We start from the raw sequence: 22,793 nt of genomic DNA on the forward strand, positions 1-22,793 counted from the left end.
GTGGAGCAGTGTGTTGATAGAAGCTGACCAATCAAAGGGAGGCAAGGGCGGTCCCGGCCGTGGGATCCCCGGTATGGAGATGAAGCGTGTATGCGGGACGCTGCTGAGAGTTTGGAAAACTTTTCTTATTGGGCATAGAGTCCAATTAACTTTTGTTTCTCATGTCCCCGTACACACACATATTGTTCAAATGAGTTTAGACGACTTTAAATGTTTCCTGCAGGTTTATTCCAACATGGTTTACACATTGCAACCCTTTGGTGCCATATTCTTACTAGGCAATAAACAATAAAATACCCCTTCGAAACCAGTTTAATTAGGAGCTTTGAAAATTAAGAACATTTTTAGGGAAAATGTTATCTAAACGCCTAAAGAATTTTAGGCCAGACTAACGCAGACTTTGCCAAATGATATAGTCTGACTTTCCTTCTGACACTGAATGAGAAGTATCTTAATGAAGAGGTCACATATTGTTCACGATTTATATTTATTAAATTACACAGAGAAAAACAAACAAAAAAAATAAATTATAAATTGTTTTAATTATATAGGCTAATTAATTATATAATTACTCATAATTAATTTTGTGCGACTGGAAATTGTTAATCTGAAAAAATAAGCATAATAATAATTATCATGAGTATAATGATGAAACCTGTATAATTTAATAGCATTTATGGCAAAAGAACTATAAACAAGAATTGCTTCCTATGCACTTTATTTCCTTTTATATTTTCCCCCTTGTGACATGTGTCTTAATAAAATGTGTCTTTTATAGTAACTTTCTTTACTTCTCCAGCCTGTTTTTACAGAACGATTATTACGCTACATAGGCTACCTACAACACGTCAACACACGGCTAAAATAAAGGGGACTGTATTGTAAAGATGAACTTATTCAACAGTCAAAATATTTCAAAAGTTTCCATGCTCTTAAAAATCTCTATTGCTCTTCCATGGCTTTGTTGTTTTCTTATTGCCTTATTTGTGACATGAAGGTCTCCTTATACTTGAGAAGTCTCTTCGATGAGCAGCAAATTAGCAGAAAAGGAAAATTCATTAACAGCCTGTTTATTAACCATCAGTTTATTCTTCTCAAAAATAGCTTATTATAAGGATTTTCACTTCGAAAGATATGATATGATATGATATGGCTAGAGCGTCTGCATAATATTAAAAAACTCTACCCACATACCACCAGAATGAATCAAAATTTTAAAATGTAGCCTATAGGCTATTTTTTAAACATAATTATCCCCTACATGCAGGCTACACAAACATTTTGAAAGATCTGAGAGAAGTTGAAGAGCCCAACAAACCCTCTGTTTAAAAATCTCAACGTTGGAAATACACGCACTTAATTCCCAATTTTGAGAGAGAGAAGGAGAAGGACAAAAAAAAAAAGAAAGTTGCAGCGAATGTTTCATGAGACTGGAGATGAGTCAAAACAGACATGTAATTTAAACCCCGGGATCTTTGGCCGCGTATGAAAAAGACCTATGGACAGACAAATTTTATGCTTCAAAACGAACGAACAGATTAAATCTACTTAGATATGTTTTATTATTATTATTATTGTATGTGAACATGAAGGCATTTCTTTTCCAGTTTAGGCTGCAAGCAACGTGGTCAAAGTCATGCCGAAATAACTGACTGAGAAAACACTAAATGAACAGATCATCTGAACGAAACTTGTTGCTTGTGATTGTGTTAAATAATAGTTTATCGTTCTCTCCCCTGGATTCAAGATAATGTTTCAAAATTTTTACTCTAATATTTCTACAGGGACTTAAAGTAGATAGTTTTACAATGCTGGTTGTATAGTTTTAGTCGAAATGTTGCTTTAGGATCACTGCAGCTCTTTGGGTTCTATTTTGCAAAAACAGACCTTTGAAGAGAGGCCAGAGGTCATCCGTCATCCTGAGATTTCACTGCTTGGTTTGAAGAATCCTGGAATCCGAGCTGTTGTACAGTATTTCCCCCTCTCTGATGTGAGACTCAGTGTGGACATTAAAGCTGCAGCACCGGGGTTGACGGCATATTGCCGTTTGGGGAGCCTCTCCTGTTTACAGATGCATATTTTGCTCTTCAGTTTGTTGACTCTGGCATTAAAACTCAGACTCACACTGGATTACAAATAACATGTATGATTTAATGACTGCTTTCAGCAATGGGAAAGAGAGAAACCTCCATGTTCTTTATGCATCAAAAGAAGTGAAATAAGAGAGTATGAAATATCATTGGCTTATGAAATAATAATGGACTTTTTGAAGTTTTTCTACAATTTACACAAAAGTAAATGTGATAAATCTAAAATGTTTAAGGATTTAGTAGTCAACTGCTCTTTCATGTGAGGTGATGTATGGTACCCTGCAGGACCTTATGGTCTCCCTTCATGATTTACCAAGTTGCAAAGTCACTAAAATACTTAAAATGCCTCTAGGCTTCTTTTAAAAGATAAAAAATAGTTTGCTTTGAATAATAATTTGTCTGATATGTTTATCTCAGAAAAAAGTCTACTTACCTCAGTAAAAATTCTTAGTTACATCTACTCCTTCTCATTCCCTGACAAATCAATAATCTGAAAATGCAAAAAAATGAATTTCAGAAGTTTAATTTCACATAAGAAAATACCAGAGATGTCACCTTCTTCTTGTACTACTTCTATACTGGAGGTTTCCACTTTCCACATCCCAATTGTGTATGTTACATATCGGACAATGAACAGCTTCAATTACTTATGTCGTCACAAAATCATGATCGTACGTATGCATCAAAATGTCAGTTTTAAGGTGGGACTTTTCCTCCTTCAGCAGAGGAAATTAAAAACAGCGTAAAACTCATACATCATCCTGTACAAGGAAGCTCAAACATCCAAGTTATAAAAAAGGCAAAACATATTCTTTAATGGACAGGGGCTTTAAAATCCCCACAGAACATTTCTCTAACTGCATGTCTAAATCTGAGCATGAACTTGCCCAGGACTATTTTGAATGATAATTTCAAAGGATGGATTTACCTTTCATGAGAACAGCAGCTCAGAGACATCTCTCTTGTATAATCTGAGGAAGGGATCTGTGGGTTGAAAGCTCAGCCATAGGTCTAATGCTGAATACAAAATATGATTCATATGCTCAACCATTAAGAGGACAAGTAGAAGTAACACCAAATTCAAATAACTCCAGAATCGGAAAAAGGGAGCAGAGCTGTTCTCCTGGCTGACAGGACTAGACAGCACCAGGGCCACCACTCTACCTCTGTAGGAGCGGATGTTGTAAACCATGACAGGCCATCACACTGAGCCCTGGAGGTTCGATAGGACATTCAATCTCCACACAGGTTGGGTGTATGTGTGCGCGCTTTTCTCCCCACTTTTCTCCCAACTGTAACAGCTGGCCCCAATGCTCCCCTTTCAGCCTCTGATATGAAACTCTGTATCCGGTCAGACACTTTACGAGGATGTCGAGCCGTTTCAGGTCTCCCGGCCTTGGCTAAATCCCCCAGTACCCTTTTATGGAGGGAGGATGGCAGTGAGTGGAAGGGGACGCTTGTTTCTCGGAGTGCGGTGATGGAAATGTAACCGAATACAAAACTAGGGGAAAAAGAGGCGGAAGGGGAGCACATGTTGACTGACAGGTGCAGAGGTGGCCTGCTAAATGGAGCTTATTGGAGGGATGGCGATTGTGCTTAAAGCGAGCATATCCTCTAAGGCTATAATTGAAACTTAAATCCATACATTATGTGGATGTTGAGTCGGCACCACCACCTAACGAGGTGTGGTAGTGGTTTGTGTGTGATTGATCAGGTACACAACCATTCATCCACAACTTCCTTTTAAATTGAGTTTTAAATGGAAACAGTGAATGGGTAAATGATGACACAAAATACAGAGCTACAATCATGACATGTTTATTGTTAGAGAGCATTTGCCCTTGCATTTTGGTGCAGGCGAACCGTGTTGAATTAAAGCATTATGTAAATGAATGAAGACCCATCAGTGTGTTTGCTGAGTAGCAAAATGCAATGAGGCTTATTAACTGTCAAGTAACTGGGCTCAGGTGAAAGTCGAACAACAGTCAACAGACATCAAGTGCAGCATCCAAGTGGCTTCAGTTTACATATCTGTCCTATTTTCATACTCTGAAAAATCAACCGTAAATCTTTGATACCATGAAGAACACATACTTTTCTTCTATTTTGCAATTTGTACAATGCAATGACAAATCCGCAGACAGTGATGCCTGAGTGGATCCATAGGAGCAATTTACACAGTACACGAACATTTAACATCAGTCATGTACAACATGGAGAGGAACCGGTGGGCCCCTTCATAAATAAATACAGAGCATATACAGTACACACACATTGAAATGATTACAACCTGATGTAATAATTGAGTGTGTTTTCTGTAAATCAACTATTTTGATCCAAATTATTTCCAGCTCATTTCCTGATCTGTAGTGAGCACCACTGGCTCAAATTAAACACGCAGTTATAATAATATGTCTGTCATCCAGCCCTCTCCAAACACAACAAGTGGTTAAGGAGACACCGAGGGAACATCTCACTTAAAATAAGGGTCTCAGACGTCCTAATGGTGTTGGGGCACCTATGAAACTAGTTAGCTTTGCAGGGCGAGAGGTAAAGAAGCTGGAGGTATAGCTGGATCCTCCTGATCTCTGCGAGGCTTCTTGCAAGTCAGTGCCAGCAGCAGCAGCATGGGCAGGTGCCAGAGGCTGCAGAAGAACAGCTTGCGGGCACTGCTGCGGTCTCCCTTCTGGTAGAAGCGGAAGGCCAGGTAGCTGATGTACAGGTTGATGGGTAGGGAGATCACTGGGAAGGTCCAGGTGGTTACGTCCAGCACGGGCGCTAAGGTTGACAGGCCGATCAGGCCCACGCTGTGGCGCAGGGCCACCCGCTTGCACATGCCAGGGTGGGTGACGGACATCATGCGGTAGCCGCCACGGGAGTAGTCTTCCCTCAAATTCCAGCTGAGGGCGTTAAAGTGGGGAAACTGCCAGCTGTACAGGAAACCACCCAGTAACAAGGCACCTGGGGGTGAAACAGAGGGAGAGGAAGAGAGTAAGGAAGGAGGGGATTGATGATTCAGTCTGTTTGTTGTTTGATTCACTCTCAACATGCCAAATATTAGGCCAAGTGCTGAAATAAAAGTTTTATGTTATGACTTTTTAGTTAAAAGTACAGTTCTTTAATCTTAAAAGCCAATAGAAAGCAGTCAGTACTAACTTACTAATAAGTTACAGCAGTGTTCCAACTGTGCATGTTTTTCTGCCACGATACAAAGTTATGTCAGTTATTGTCTCAGCTCTAACTCGCACAAAATGTTGCTGATTATCTTTACTGGTTCCTTTTTAATGAGGGACGGCTGTTCTCAGAAACATTATACTATTGTTATATTTCCTAGTTTAAATGTGTCAAACCAGAAGGACAAGTGCACAGACTGACAGTGGCTTGTGTTTCACATTCTGTGGGAGGGCGACACACACACCTGTGGACTGTGGTCATGTTCGCTGCAAGTACTTATTAAATCGAGTCGGCAGAACAAGCAACAGAAAATTCCATAACAGAGAGCTGTAAACAGGTTTTCTTTTGCCTTGCTTTTAGTAAACATGTAAAATCTCGTATGAAAACTGGAAAGGGTTTGGTATAGTACTGTGTCTGTAAAATACTGTTCGCTGCTTTGAGGGAACATTTAGAGAACACTGGTTATATAGATGTTTTTTATTAGGCTTAATCATTTGACAATACAAAGTTCATTTAAAGGGAAAGTCCATCTCGGTGGCTGAACCGCAGTAAAGGCAAGACTGTTTTTAAAGCTTTCATGAATAGAATGAGTTGCCATGGAATCAGTAGCCCTCTCTTAAAATCAACAAGCATTTAATGGAATAGAGCTGCTCTCATTTTACAGATGAAAAGTCAACAAATTCATTAACATTATGTTGAAAGAGCAAACCAAATATTTGTAGCTTAAACATAAACCTTTATGTGCATGTCTCCGGGATACGGCAGCAACATGATCAAACACATTTCATACCGTTTCCATAGTACAACACACTTAATGTGTCCGCCAAACAAGCTGAAAAGCCCCTCAGTCTCTGTCGCTTCACTAACTTAACATTACATTCATCTGGCAGACACTTTTGTCCAAAATGACTTACAATAAGTGCATTGAAACTCCACAGGAACAATGAACAAGAGCACCAACAGCGCTGCAGGGATTCTGAGCCATATGTAAATAAAGCTTTACGTAGTGTGAGATCAGGCCTGGTCAGAGAGGTCCTGTTGAAGGCAGTGAAGAACAGCAGCCCAGCCCACTAACAAAAAAGTATTAATGAGGGACAGAGCACTGTGATTTAACTAGGGCTGCAACTAACAATTATTTAGGAGCAGCTTTTAACTTTTTATGCAGCTTTTTACTTTTAACTATTTGATTAGCTGCTGAAAGTGACTATTTATGAACATCTCCACCAAAAAACAAAACAAATATCACTGCGGTCTAGGGAGACAAATATGGCTATAATAACTATTAATCTATCTTGCAGCACCTCTTTGCCCTACACATTGCAGACTGGAAATACCTTTTGCTTTATCCAATCAACAGTCCAAAACCCCAAAGACATAACTTTTTTCTCAAGCAGAGGAAAACAGCAAATCTACCCATTTCAGGCTTAGGCATCTGTGCTTGATAAGTGATTTAAATGGAGTTGAAGATGCCTTTGAACTGAATACTTTTCTCTAAAACAATTTTAAACACTAGTATCTACATATGTACATACACATGAGTCCACTAATACCCCATATCTCAGCTGGTGAGTCATACCTAGATCCAGACAACCTGTGGCAGCCGTCCAGCCCATGACAGGAGGTATAGCACCCACCACTGCTCCCACCCAGGTGTTGGCGATGCTGAGCCTCTTGAGCGGTGTGTAGCAACAGGTGTAGAGAAAGATGTTGAGGGTCCCCAGGAAGCCCGTCAAGGGGTTTACCACCAGCGTGAGCAGAGCAATTCCAGGAACTCCACAGGCCAGAGCAAAGGACACTGCATGGAGGGGACTGATATAAAGAAGGGACAGAAAAAGGAAGTGAAACAGAGGGAGAGATTGTGAGACTCAGCTAAAACGGCAAGATAAAGAAAAAGTAAACAAGGGCAAGTTTAAAAGATGAGTTTCAGATGTGTTCTTTTGATAAAAGGCAAGTTACAATACACAGATTCAGAGTCAGACAAACACCCATTACCATGGGATGATAAAGTTTTGTGGGCTTGTGCAGACACCAGATAAGACAATGATACCTCCACATGTGCCACACACACACACGCAGACCCATGGGGGCCACACACTGACAGCCGCAGCCGTGTATGGCTGAGGCTCAGAACAGGAGGCTTGGAGGAAGCGCATCTGATAAGAGTTTGTCAGGAATAAAAGGAGCTCTGCAAGATGAAGGGTATGCGCACACGCCAGAGATCAAAACTAGCTGAAGGAAACCACTGCGGCTCGGGCTTTTAGCCGGATGAAGACTTCCTCCTCCTCCTCCTCCCCTCATCTTTTATTGAAAGCAGTGATGGCAAGGTCTGGTTCAAATTCACCAGTAAATGCTCCATAAATTAAAGAGAGAGTAGATTAAAATCTTGACCAAACGCAGGCCTTTTCTTCAAAAAGCAAACAGGGCTTTTATTTTGGTGGTGTGGCAGAGCAGGGAGATTGGTGCATTAATGTGATTAGTGGTGTTATGCCTGTTTTATGTGGGCTGAGGTGGGGCCGTGCAGGCTGGCTATGAGCTGTCGACAGTCTGGCTTGGCTGTGGGTTGGCTCTGCGGGGGTCAGGGGAGGGAGTGCGTCACATGGCCTGAGGCGGGTTTACTGTCCTCAGCTTACAATCTGACACAGCCGCAGTACTAACGTCAGGTGACTAATGTCAATGCAAAAAGCCCAAGATGTGGCCGTCCGATTGGACCACAATCAAAACCAGGGATCTAAATGTAAAACACAAGGGACTTACCCATTAGGTTAAAGAAACAGAATTATTCTACGTACACCTTAGTTACCTGTTAGATATTCAAGTGGTAAATGTATTATAATTTTTGGATGAAAAAAAGTATTAATAATCCTGATTCGTGATTTTGTCATAAAACTTAAACCTGATTAAAATAGTTGATCCTGAAATTTAATTCTTGATAAAAGCAAATTACACTGTCAGATGTTCAGGAAACAGCTAGTAAAAGATTTCTGTTAAATTATTTGAATAACCTTAATGAGAAAGACAAGCAGAGACTTTATTAGAAGGCAAATGATTAGAATCCTTCAATACCACATACTGTATGATTTTATCTCCCTCAAGACCAGCTGACTCAGACGATAACGGTCTGAGTCCAATTGGGTAAACAGTCGTGACGTCCAAACCGTACTTCTCCTCAATAACTGCAATGTGTGTCCCAAACTGTTCCATTGACCAAACTGAAAGCTATTCAGCATCCTCACATGTGGAAGCCTCAAACTCAAAAAAACCCACAACAAAGGACGGGGGGGGACTGTCATCCACATTTCACAGAACAACAATAAAAGGTGGGAAAGATGATACACTATTATAGTCCTGACATGAGATGACAAACTATTTCCGACGCTGACATCATGTTGGGCAGACAGACTCCTGCAGAAAGACAGATGTAGCGGAGGAGCGTCATTTGGCTTATACAAAGACCTTGTCCTGAGGACAGCATGCAGAATGTGTAAAATGTGGTCTTGTTTGACAGGACAGTCCAGCCTCCCATCTGCTCGCTGTCTGTACATAAGATTGTGTGTGTGAGTGAGAGGGGGGAAGACAAAGAGAGAGATATCTAGTGATTCTATGTGTCTCAGAGACACAGACAGACACCTCCTCTTGTCAGGGACAGGCTAAAAGCCTAAGAGAAGAGGCTGTGTTTAGACAGTGAGAAAACATCTTCAATCACCAGATCAACAGCATGAGAGTCCACTTTCAAACAGAGTGTCAATGGAGAATTCCTGAAACTGGGATGAGATGGCTCTGGGTCAAGGTCAGGTTATGGTGCTAACAGGCTGCTCAGCCATTAAGGTCTATTTTGCTGGTTTATATTAGAATGCAACAGCGATTTTTAGCTTCATCGTGGTGGCTGCATGTGAATTTTACTGTTCTGTATGATGTTTAATCCTCTTATGTCAACAGGTTGTTTGCTTTTGTTCCTTCTGAATAAAAATGAAAGGAGACAAATGGAGCTGTTCCCGTAAGAGTGAAATGCAAAGGAGGCAGTTTCCTGGCAAGGACAATGGGCGAAGAGGACGTGTGGTTGGGTTTGTGTTTTTTTGGTTCACGCATCAGTGCTAAAGGGTGGCAGTCTCCCGGCGGGACAGGTAGAGACGAGCATATCCAGCCACTGAGTCAGATTTCACATTTGTAGGAGCGTGGCGATGCATGCACTTCACTGAGCACCAATGCAGAGGCTATCTGCCATCTAAAACAGTGTAGGTAGCAAAGCAAGGGTGGTCGGGTAAACTACACCCTAATCTCAACCTCGTCCCTCCTCCAACCCGACCTGGTACCAAGCTCGCATTACACCTGACAGGTGAAAAGCAGAGGATCGTCATTGCTGGCATGCATTTCTACGGTCTCTGGCTGCTGCTACTCTACATACTAAGTTACTGGTCTGCTTCAGCGCCATAATATCTCCACAACTAAAAGTGAATGTAAATATGGCATGTGTGCTACTATCAATGCTACCATTTTGTTTCATTACGGTGTGTTATTCATTATAATACTGCCGGCCAATACAATATGCTTTGACATCACAAGCTGTTAGGTTATGTTTCAACCCCTGGAAAAATGTAAAAGCAAGAATAAGCAAGGATAATGTCAGTGAGCAAGAGAACAGGAGCAGACTTTGTCAACTAAAAGGTTCCTTCAGCCCATTGTTGTGTGTGTTTCCACCGTGGTCTAAAGATCTGCGATGATTAGTCAAATTAATCAGCTGTACAAAGCGATGCACAGGCATCATTATTTAGTAACAACTATCCATGAGCAAAATTTATAAATGAACATCCGATTTGATTGGAATATAATGAAAACTATAGGCTATGCTTGGCCATTAAAAACAGCTTTTTTGTGTGGGAGTATAATGAAGAGACACATGATAAAGTTTGTTACAAATTCAATAAACTGGAAGCCATCAAGTTCTTAAAATAACTCCAGCACAGAGAAAGCAACACAAAAATAAGACAGTTTGTAAGGTTATTAAAACATTTCCAGCTGACTACAGCTTCAGCCCACATGTCTGTGTCCGCCTGAGCATTGGAGGAACGGGATTTTTAACTAGCTTTATTACCTGCTGTAATCAGCTGTTCCATTTGTTTTGGAGAAGAGGAGACCGACTTCGGCTCTGTGTAAAAACTTCCCGACTGGAAACAACAACTTCAGTCCCAGTATTTAGCTTAACTCCTTCAGCTGTAAGCTGTAAACACACCGCATACATTTAAATGCTGCTGTACGATCTCAGGCAGCCGACGTACGATCTCAGGCGGACATCGATGAGACTTGTGTGCTATCTGAGTGTTGATTGTGATTTACTGGTTTGCAAACAACGGTGGAAAAGAGAGGAGCAGTAGGCCTAGCAGAACAGCCAACATGCTCGATTTAAAGCCAGTAGCCTCTACTCACCCATTCAGAAATTTACTGCAAGGCAAGCCTCGCCCCCCCCAAAGTACCGGTACTTTCGGAAAGTACTACCCCCCCGAGCAGGGACTTTTTTGGGGGTAAAATAAAGACCATAGAACTAAATTTAGACCCTGGTTCCTTCAGTGGAAACGCAATTCCTCCAAAGGTTCCTAGTTCCAGGGTATAGTTCCTTTGGTTGAAACACGGCTTAAGTTTAAAGTAATACAAGTTGCAAATGGGGTTGCTATGCCAAATCTTTCATAGAGAAAATCATGACATTAATGTTATTAAGTAAGCACAAAGACAGAAACCTGTACCTGATTTGTCCTCTGACGAGTGGACGGTTCTTTGTGCGGTTCATGTTAGAGTCGAAGGGCACCTCAAAGTACTGTTGAGACAGAACAGGAAGTGGGTTAATGCAGGAGACACAAACACACACATCCATCTCCTTCAATGCACACACACTATTTCTTGAACTCATACAGGCAGCAGTGAAAATGGATCACTTTGGGTGTTAAAGCAGAATAGGCAACACTGTAGATTACACACCTCCTACACTACAGCTCAAAAGGTACAGATGTGGTTTAGAACATTTAAATTTGATCCAAATGATCCAAACAAACAAAAAAAAAGGTGTGAATGGAAAGAAACAGCCACTATGAAATATTTTACATTTCTCTCTCTCTGCATGCTTTCTGATGTTGGTCATGTTAATGTTCACAGAAATGTAAATCAACTAGGTTAAATTTATAAGGATCACATGACTTCCACCATGGCTGCCTCTGTGAGTCTATCTACGCAACATCTGGAGAGAAACAATGCGAGGGGAGCCACTGAAGGTATGGTCCTAGCAAATCTTTGAACCAAATGCACTTGGAGAGTAAATGGACAGGAGGTGGAAGGTGGAGGCAGTGAGCTGTTGGGACAGGAGGTGGTGGTGTTGGTGGGGGGTGTTCTGGGATACAACTATGTGAAAAACTACTTATACTCCTGTTTTATGATCTGCTCTGGAGGAGTATGCTTCAAAGTGCTCCCATGAGATTGGCAATGTGTGACTAAAATGCAAACACATGGGGTGCTTAAAAGCAGGAACTGGCTAATCTGTGTGTGTGTGTGTGTGTGTATGTGTATAAGTGAGCAAATGCACATACATGTGTGTTTGCTTGCCTGCATAAGAGCCTTTGACTAATGAAGAAAACAGATAAAGCACTTAGACTGTGGAATATCAAGATCCATCTCTTCTGATATATGGTTCACCTAAAATATCTAATAAATAGATAATCCACTTTCCTCTTCTTAAACCCCAGTTCCCAGATTTACTGCACTCATGACATCGAAAAGCCACCATATTATTAAAAAAAAAACTCCTGGTGGAAGGCATTGCATTTCATTTCGTATAGATTTTCTATTGTGAAGAACAATAGGGAGTGGGCTGCAAGATCTAAATAACAAGCACCAACGAAAAGATCAAACATGTCTGACAACAATTTGGCTTTCTTAGATGAGGTCTGGCATTTGGGAGAAACACAGCCTTTGATGGTCATGCCTACAACAGTTAGATAAATATCTCCATATTTGGCTCCAGTTACTGCCGAAATTGTTGTGGCAATAAAATGCCCCAGAAGGCATTAAAATTATCAGTAGAATAAGCTCTCTCCATATGCGCCAAAGAAAATCTCCTGCTTTCTTCCTTTGGTTCAGTTGTAGTGGAGCACTAGCTAGCTCAGTCTGACTGGACTGGGCCAGGCTAATGGACAGCTGTGTATGCGGCTGTGGGACCCAAAGGTCCAGGCTGAGGTGTTAATTCTATTTCCTGGGTCGGGAAATGCGTCAAAAGGTCAGGGGCCGCATGAGAGACAAATACACTTCGTGGCCAGGCCAAAGCAGAGAAGTGCTGAACCAGGCCTCAGGCAGGCCCAGGGCCAAGCTTGCTGTAACACTGCTCACATAAAAAAAAAGATTTACTTAGTTTCCAATAACATCATGTTAAAAAAAGGAGAAGCAGATATTGTGAATAATGGTGATCTGTGCATTGTGGCCACATAAGCATTTAAGGCAATTCTACATTAAATAAAATAAGAAACAAAGAACTTTCCAGAGTGAGTAAAGAAAGTATTTCAAAACACAAGATCGGGAGTGTTGCCATCGTTTGGATGAACCTGTCGTATGTGTATGCAGATGATTTGACGTGAATGTCAAAGTCACCCGGACCACCCCACTGCGTGTGCCATGTTGTCATTTCACAGTTTGTCCAGTTCTGCTCTCGTTCCTCGCGCTCTGCCTTTTAAGTCCGAGTGCCTCATCTGGTTCGCATCAGCAGCCCTCTCAGCCCGTGTCATTATTTCCGCCCAACACTGCCATGTGTTACAGTGATGGCATTAAAGTAATTGGGCCATTTGTGTTTTGTGTGCATGCACGTGTGTTGCTACAGGTAGGTCTAGAGGTTTGGTTCAGACTGCACCAGTTTAAAATTGACAAGTCTTCGCGTGCATTACCAAATAAGCTGAGCAGAATTAACTGGCACAACATTCAGTGGTTATAGCTTTTAGCAAAAACTTCAATCTCCAGTAGGGCACTTCTGACCAATGTATATTTAATATTACTAAATGTAAATATGCCTTTAATCAAATCATCATAAAAATAAGGCATAACCTAGGTGAGTTCTGCAGTTAAATCATGATTCTTTCACTGACAATGCTGAGCATGGGAGCATAATGAGGCATTTTTGATGGGTTGGCGTTCCTTTCACCAAAAAAAAACAAAGTTCCAAAATATATCGGGCTTAAGATACAAACCTCAACCCTTTGGATCAGCCTGGGACATCGACTGTATAGAGGGGCAGCTGGGGGACTGAACCGGAAGTTATGGAGAGCCCGGCAGCTGCTTTCAATTATGAACACAAACACATACACAAACCCATAAGTGTAGGGACAATTATCTGCCAGATGAGGATGGAAAAGAGGCGAGACCAAAGTGAGAAGCAAAGGAGAGGGGGTCAGATCCTCTGCGCTATCAAAGACAGAACGTGATCCACAGCCAACCACCAGGGCTCAATTGATAACAGGATGCAGGCAGGCATTTCCTATTCTTGTGTAGAAGCTACAGAAGCTACTGCTTTGCATCATGATATAATTCATGGCAACACTGAAGCAGAAGGACTTGAAGGGCTGCGTAGTTTTTACGTGCGTAAAATGTTTAAGTTCACTCACTGGATGCCATGAAGTTGGCTTGTATAACCACTTAATTAAGGACAATGAAAAAATGACTACCTTGTACTTTGTGCAACAGCCACTCCTTGTGCTCCTCATGGGAGAGAAGTTGCCTTACCAACCCCACACCTCCTGCAAAATCAACAATAGGAAGTGCAGTGAAGGTTGAGAGGAGAGGAGTGATACCGTAACCGCACACTGTGCATTTACTGTGTTTACTCAAGAGTGCGCGCTTAAACACAGGCACAAGTACACACACACAGCTGAGCAGCTGTATGGCTCACTCAGAAACATCAGCTGGCCTAAACAGTGCGTCTCTCTCACTCTGCTGAGGTAAACCCAGGTGCACGGGCTAAACCCAACAATAAGACCAAGTCATCACTTGTCAGAATGTCACCTGTTTGCACACTGGAGTTGAATGGCGGATGCAAACATCCACAGGGGCGGGTGGTGCTCCGATGCATGCGAGCCAAGTCTACTTAAAAAAGCACGAGAGCTCTCAATACCCCCTTCAACACCAACTGTGAACTGTCTCTGATCAACCATTTGACAAACAAGCAGCAAAAGATTTACATAGATTAAGCTTTCCTCAGAAGTCAATTCAATGTGTTCTGGCAGACATTCACAACATTTTGAAGTCAAATGAAAGAAAAAGGAATGGAACAAAAGAGACAAGCCATGCAGCCCCACACAAAAACTCTTTTATTAAGGTTATTTCAAGGTGTTTCTGCAGTAGAAGTGGGACTGCTCTTCTGTCACAGAAATGCTATTGATGTCTCTTGAGTCAAATGAATAGTCTTGGAGCTATGTGAGCAATGCTGTGATTTTGCACTGCTTCCCTGAATAACCTGTTAAACACTTCTAAAGTACTTGTTAGCAAGAACCTGTGTGTGTGTGTGTGTGTGTGTGTGTGTGTGTGTGTGTGTGTGTGTGTGTGTGTGTGTGGAAAGCAGAGGTGAAACAAGTCTAAAGTCATAATGGAATAAAGGCAAATAAAAGACGAGACGAGGAAGCAGGAACATTAACAGCGAGGGTGACTGTTATAACAGGTAGAAATGGTACATAGGTAGAAATGTGTGCCATGATATAGATTCAAGTAGGTGCAGAAGGGATTGATTTTCACATTACATAAAATGCATCATGAGCATCAGCACAACCCAGTGCATGCAACCAAGTACTCGTGTATAACTTAACTTGAGTAAAGAATTCCCTTTCATGCAAAAAATGTAAAGATGAAATCATGCAGGTAAGACCAAACGATGATGAAAAAGAGTTCATCCATGGTTTGGTTGCAAAAAGTTGGAATTCAAAATACCTTTGGGACATAAACTAGAAACTGGCATCTGAACATCTTCACATAATTCCTGTCACTGAGAAAATAGCAATATTTAGTTCACACTATCTGCAGTTGAGGTGAAAGCTAAAAAAAAAGGAGACGTGTCTGTGTCTGGAATGCTACATATGGACAGCTGGCAGATGTTTGCGGGCTTCCTCGCCCTCTTGCGATCCTTTGATGTGATGAAATGATAGGGGATCAGCTGGTGTGATTAGACATGAAAAGCCCAAATTGTTTGTACTGCTTAATTCACAAGAGAAGAAATCAAGAAAAAGAGGGAAAACAAAAATCACATAACCTATGATCCAGAAGTCTTTTCACGATCAAGTCATCCACGTTTCAATGTTTGCACAGTGACTCAGGCATGTGAACAGAATCAGACATTAAAAAGAAAGCTGAAACTACCCATACTTCTTCGTCTTCATCCTGCTACTATACACTACAGTCTGCTTTCATTCTCTCTAGGTCCTGCTGTAGAAACTGCAATACCCTGTCTGGCCAAAGAGTGGATCTCCCTTTCAGCTGTGTGCTGAACCCACAACCCTTTTCCCTCTCTTTATAGTGGTCTGTGTAGAGCTGTTGGCAGCGGTTCAGCTGGAACAGCCTCTCTCTTGATTAATGGCCTGAGTGTGGGACAGTGAAGTGCTAAACTGTCCTTATGTTAATCAGCCAATTAATGCTGAGCAGAGCCACATTACCTCTGCCCTAATCAGCCCCTTTGCCTGTGAAGATATGGGTACGATCTGGGAAAGCTTACCGCATGGCAGAGGCATGCTATACTCTCACTGCCTGAGCCATGAAGAGAGGGAATGAGAGGGGAAAGAGGATGAAGCTTGAAACGGAGAAAAACAGAAAATGATAAAAGTAGAGGATTATTCTTATACGCTGTTTTTCTTCTGGCTTTGACAGCTGCTGCTTTGCCTCCTCCATAGACAACATAAAGAAATGTTTTGGTGTGCAAATAAAGATAAATGAGTGTTGCCTATTTCTGTTCTGCGTAGACCATCTTAAGCTGCTAAGGCAGGTGGTCTAGGGGAATATATGCCTTGTGTGTTGGATCATATCACTATTTTCATCATTAATGCTGTGTTATGACCAGGCCACAGTGCCTCCTAGTGTGACGGAGGACTTGGATTACAAGCCAAACTCTTAGTGGATGGCAGTGGGGGCGACAGCAAATCTTCCGGATCAAGAGACCCTCTCTCACAAAGAGGTATTTCATTACTGGTTATGTTTATTTTAAGTTACAGAAAGAGCGCCTACCACTTATGGCCCCAGACTTGATTAAAAAAATTTGCCATTTTGGTCAAAATATACCTCACACCATAAGAATGTTCCAGAATACTGCATATTTGGGCTTGTGGCCAAATCCTTTAGTGAAATTGCTGCAGTTTCCAATATTAATCTTCATTTGGAGAAAGTGGTTTTGGTATCATTTGCCACTGGGGCATGCTGGCTGAGAAATTCATTTTCACTCCACTGTAAACATATCAACTGTGCAAACAAGACAAATGCCTTAGTTGGAGCGCTGGCTAGCCATATCGCTAGTCTGAGCCTGATAAGTTAACGTTCTTACTAATGAGGGCATTTCACTACACTTCCTGATTACCATTAACTGTGTACACACTTGACTGCTTTCTATTCAGTCTCACACACTGTGGGAAACATATCAGTGAAAGCTGAAAACATAAAACTAGACTGTGTGTGTGTGTGTGTGTGTGTGTGTGTGTGTGTGTGTGTGTGTGTGTGTGTGTGTGTGTGTGTGTGTGAGGTCACTTGTTTAAAAAGAAATAAACAGTTCTTTCCGCCATCAGTGGGCATTTGGAAATAACTGAGGGTGTGACTGACGTGACATGAAGTTTGAAAAGCTCTCAGCAGTTTGGGTGCAGTTGAAGAAGAGGCATGTGCATGACCGTGTGTATGTTTGAGAGAGTGTTTAGATTGTTCGTCCGCAGCTGTGGCCGACCACAAGGAGACTGGAATGGGTGTGAATGTGTGTGTACGTCAGCTTTAATACGGCTCTGATACGGCTAGTCCTGAACATCTTGAAAAAAATGCACCCCATGGAAATTCGAAGTGATAAGGAGCGGACACACATGAAGGCCCTCACTTTTCTCTCAAACATGACAGCAGCCATTAGCACCTCTGGCAAATTTGTATTTGCAGCAGTGACCCTTGGCAAAATCCATGCCTTCATCTGGACAGGCTCAGTCAACAAGACTTTCAAATCGAAATGATGAGGGCCACAGAAGACGACAACAACATAGTGAGGTCTAGATCTTTGTGTGCAGACAGTGTTTTCCACACTGTCCGTAGCATTACCTTTTAAGGATATTAAATTTAATTTCTGGATGAAGGTCAACTACCTATTAATGAAACAAGTCAACTTTGCGGGCAAAAAATCTTTCAATATGCTACATTGTTAGGAATACCACAAGAGGCCTGTCATGACGGGCAAACCAGACAGCTGGGATTTTCAGTGTTTGCATTTACAATCATTGGCTTTATCATGAAATACATTTCATTTATTATTCATAACAAAGATAAACAGATATCAAACAGATAAGACATCCGATTCCACGATCTATGAAAAACACACCCTTTCTATTGTTTTGCCAAACTGTGGGTAAACTAAAACAAAATGTATTATTATTACTCAATTTCTATTTGTTCTTTTTTATCTCTGGCTTGTGGTAAGCACTCTGGCATGCTGGGGCGCAGGTTACAGGTCTCATACTGCCTGCTTTTCCTCCAAGGTAAGGTTGTTTCTGAAAATATCCTGCACATTCAACAAACTGAACACAAAGTGACACAGGCTTTACATTGTTCAATCAGCATCTTTGTTCTCCCTCCCTTTCTCCTCACCAGCATGCTCTTTAAACTAGACTTCTGATAATACACACACGCAGCTCAGAGCAGGACACTTTGGTTCAGAGACAAGACAAGGGGAAGACTGGAAAGGTTCTAGTATTCTTCCTATAAATAATGTGTGCAAAGAAATCTTTGTAAAGAAGCTTCATCTCTTCAGTCCCTGCAGTGAAGTAAAACTGCTAAAATAGTGAATCACATCTATAGAGCTTCAAAACTACCGCCTCCTTGATCCAAAAAGGAAAAGACAAAGAGAGCAGATGGTTAATATCAAGGGTCTGCTCTGAACTGAACTCAAGAAGTAGGAGGGAGTATTCCTCAACCATCACACAGGGCTGGTGTTAGATTAAAAAAAAGCCATACAGCTGCTACATCCCTTTTAAAGTAGAAAGAGTTGTGGTTCTCAGATCCTAGTGTGCTAACCCTCTTCTTTTATAGTTTGACTTTTTGAGTGACAGGAAACAGTATAAGGAAAAGACTGAACTATGTTTATACGGAGGCGGAACATTTGCTGATACACCCAACACAAGGGAACAGACAGTAAACAGTGGCAAAAAGCGGCAGGAGTAAATAATTTATCCATGAGTTTCAATCTTGTTTGCTAGAGCAAATGGGATGAGACTATGTGAACAGGGTAACAAACTTCCTGTCAGAATCTGTCCTCCTTCACAGTCAGAGCTTTGCCCTCGAGACCCATCCTTCTTTCTGCCATATTCTCTGTATCCCCTCGCCTCTATCCCCTCAAGTGGAAAGGCTACCAGTTAGCTCCTCGACGGGTTCTAGAAGTGAGCTGTCATCCATCTGTCCAGTGAATGTAACAGAAATTCTTCCTGTCAGGATGTTACGTGACACAGCTTCCAATGTGTCTGAATGGGGGTGAGTAAGTGCTGGCACCGTTCCTAGGGTGAGTTGCAATGGCGGTCACAAACCCGAGAATAACGCTATTTTAGCCTAGATTACTGACAGACAACTGGCGCACATTAATAAAGTCTTACAACTATATGTCATTTTAAAGGTTACATTTGTTAAAACATTTATAGACTAGGTGAAAATGCAACTTGTCCATACCATGAGTGTAACATTTCCCTTTACCTCCTTCGACACTTCCTTCCTACTTTACAGCAAACTGTATAAAAAGATGTAACAAAGTCTTTAACAAAGACAATTTCAAAGCATTTAACTGCCATTCAAATGTGTGCGCTGATGAAATTGGAGCCACTTTTCCCCTACCTACACTATCTCTTTATAAGCAATTACTGCAAGAGAAGCATACAGATAAAAGGCCTACAGGAGAAAAGTGCAAAAGCGCAGGACACCCCCCACCCCAGCACCAGTGCACAGAGAAATGTTTAATCCCCAGGATCTGGGGAACTCAGACAAATACATTCAGAGTAATACACACGTATAACCACTCATGGCACACACCCCAATTGCTATCATCTTCAAACTGATTACAGTTGTGTGGGTGTAAAATGAATGGGAACACCGCAGTGATTACCTCCTTCTACTTGAATGAGTGACGTATGGTGACACTGATTAACACGTATTGCACTTCAAGGCCTTTTTTGTGTGTTCATAGTTCTTGTGTTTGAGGCATGCGGGCAGGCAGATAATGCCGAAGTGGACGAGTGTAACTGGAGTCTGGACAGGACACAGTGATGTAACTGCTATCTATGAATATCTATTCTTATATTAGATATCTTTGTGCGAGTACTCTATAAATATAATAATCTGTAATAATTTAATTATACGTAAATGACTTATGCTCATCCCTAATGATTTTACAAGGACTCTATTTTCACATGCCAAAAAATGTTGATGAGGGGGGGAAATAAAAATTGGTTTACCTTTAGACATAGATTTTGAGAATGTATGAAAAAAAAAAACAACACAGACTTAATGACAGAGGCCAGTTAATTTATACAGTCACATTTACAGTACATATCTCACTTCTGTTTGTGTGCAGACAATGCAGCTATGTTTCTAAAAAAAATGGCTTACCTGAGACTTGGTAAGAGGTGAGAAAAAAACAGTTATTAAAGTATAAAGCATAAAAGTGTAAAGTAATGTTATGCTGTAGACATAAACAAAGAAGGTTTTACAATCCCTTTGTGATCCCTAGGTGGGGTTAGCTACAAAAGGAAAAAGCATTGCCTCATATAAATAGTAGTAAGGGACGTGTACAGTTAGGAGTTAGCGCGTATGTTCAAGCTGCACACACCCAGAGACACACACTTTGGTCTGGCTTGTGAATGGTAATCAACAGTTACTCCATGCCAGAGTCTGACAGACTGCCATGTCATCATATAGCTGAAGATCCTTTTAACTCTCTGCAGCGTCTCCTGTGAAACAAAGACAGACGGGGGTCCACACCCAACCCAGCAGTACGACTTCCTCAGGTGAGAGAGGAATGGGTGGTGGAAGAGAACAGGTGGACCAACATGCTCACAGAACACAAGTAATGCTATACCGAGACAGAGACACAAAGGCAGACTTGCTAATCCTTTTGTGCTCTTCAGTGCCGCCACCCTGTATAAAAGGCAGTCGTTGTTGTATGGCACCGGAAACTTGAAAGGGACGTTCAAGAAGCAGAATGATAGGCAGGAGTCCATGAATGTAAGGTGGCATTTATTAAACACAAATAAAAATCAAACACAGGCAAAAATGAAGAAAAGAGGAAAAACAATAATAGGTAAAGCCCGCAGCATCAAAGCCAGCTACCACTCATACTACTATAGACCAGTAATTGGCTTTTTACCTGGCCAGCCTCAACTAACTGGAACCTACCACCTGTTCAGGTTACCATAGGGTGAACTTGACTGAAACAAATCTTTCCAAGAATACAGAACAATAAACAAATATTAAAATTATATTACCTGGTTACTGCTGAAAAGTACAATTTATCTATGGCCACACACCATGATCACATCAGGTTTAACTTGACAGAGCCATGTCACTCACTGCTAAGAGCGCCTAGTGATGCACACTATTATTTGTGCAATCTAACTGCCAAAATAACAGATTAACTGAAACAGTGGACTGAAATTTATTACACAAAAACCTACATTAAAAAATGTTGGGAAACTGGATCGAGTGAAAAGAGGGGAAGCAGCCTTTTCACAGCCTCATTTCAGATACATTCAATGCTCAGATTAGAGCATATTTGAATGAAACTGGCGTGTATTGTCCAGGAAGTGTAGTTTGCTTTATCAAAATCACCTGAGGAGGACCCTTAACATACACAGTGAAACACCTCTATTCTATTTTTTCCAATGCATTTAAGGGAAGATAACACAAATAACAGAAGGATATAGCGCGGCTGAGTATGCAACCCATTGAATTTACTAAAGTGTGATTTATGTGTTGAATCGACGGTGTTGCCTCTGCGTAGCCTCATACCCTACGCCGTAGCCTGACGTGCACCTCCTCAAAAATTTAACTACACGTCAAGGAGACGCGGACCATACTGTTATCGGTTGGCTGGGGAGCCTCGCAATGCCTCCAAGCTTACAGGAAGTGCTCCGATCTTGATATGCATGTTTCCACACCAATGAAAGATATTAAAGGCAAGCAGTTTCAACAGTCTCATTGCATGTTGGCATAGTAAGCAGGCACAAATAGAAAACCAAAGACCATAACACAACCAGCATGATTGGTGCATCTGTTTATTGAGGATGCCCACAAATGTTGCATATAAAATGAATAAAACAGAATAAAATACCACATTGTAATAAAATGAGATTAACAAAAACACAGAACAACAGAAAATGTGGATAAGGATCTTAATAGAAATATAAAACTTTGGACTAACATTAACAAAATGCTTATTTTTAAAGATTATACATTATTTAGATAAACAACATTAAACAGCTAAAATGAATAACATATTGTACTTGTTCAACTTTTGCTGCACTAAGCTGTGATTACCTTCCTACTGCTTCTGCTGCACCATTACTTTACAGTTGTTATAGTCTTCTTCTTCAAATCAGAATGTGATCCATTCGGTCAATAACATTTTATTTTTAGGAAACATTTTACATTTGGAAATTAGCCTGCTCGGCCGGCAAAAGTCAATACAGTGGATGCTGTAGCGCTACCGGCAACTAGCGTTTGGCAGTGTAATTGCAGAACGATGGCGACGCACAGACGCACAAATATAAATACATGGCTACGTGCTTAGCTACGCCATAGGGTACGCATTTAGACCCGATGCAGGAGTATAAATCAAGCTTAAGATTCACCTCTAAAAAGCTTATTTGCGTCACCCACTTTAGCTGCTTCTAAGTTGCTTAGATCGTGCAAATTAATGTTTGAACTTATGGTCAATAACCTATGTCAATATGAACATGCTACACATCGTTAGATTGGTTAGATTCTCCACAATTCAATTGTTCAGTTCATTTAACGGAAACAACGAGCCACTTCTTCCATATTTGCCATACTTCTCTCATCCTGCACTGTGTTGTTGGGTTTTGTTTGTTTTCGTTACATTGCTGTCTACAAAATAAAAGTGCATAAGCCATCTGTCGGAGCCAAATCAAACAAATTACTGTATTTGAAATAATATTTTTCATACAAGTAATATTCATACTGTTTGAAATAAATTAACAGTTTTCAAAGTAGTTTCCGTTTTTGCAAAAGGAATTAAAAGCGTGTCCCATATGGACGCCTGTCCCAAATAAAGGCAGGGTCAATTCA

General features: G+C 41.1%; 1 protein-coding gene across 1 annotated transcript in view; it reads right to left on the reverse strand.

The window, feature by feature from the left end:
- Positions 1-3,892: 3,892 nt before the first annotated feature.
- LOC119916060 (protoheme IX farnesyltransferase, mitochondrial) overlaps positions 3,893-22,793 on the reverse strand; it is a 36,467-nt gene continuing 17,566 nt past the window's right edge. The window contains exons 5-7 of the mRNA XM_038735930.1: positions 11,000-11,070; positions 6,841-7,073; positions 3,893-5,051 (exon numbers count right to left, since the gene is read on the reverse strand). Coding sequence (XP_038591858.1) covers positions 4,621-5,051; positions 6,841-7,073; positions 11,000-11,070 — 735 coding nt within the window. The 3' untranslated portion in view covers positions 3,893-4,620. The remainder of the gene's footprint in view (positions 5,052-6,840; positions 7,074-10,999; positions 11,071-22,793) is intronic.

The sequence above is a fragment of the Micropterus salmoides genome, unplaced genomic scaffold, assembly GCF_014851395.1.
Source record: "Micropterus salmoides isolate LMB-PRFRI ecotype aquatic unplaced genomic scaffold, ASM1485139v1 Ms_hic_scaffold_21, whole genome shotgun sequence".
In the NCBI taxonomy this organism is placed as follows: domain Eukaryota; kingdom Metazoa; phylum Chordata; class Actinopteri; order Centrarchiformes; family Centrarchidae; genus Micropterus; species Micropterus salmoides.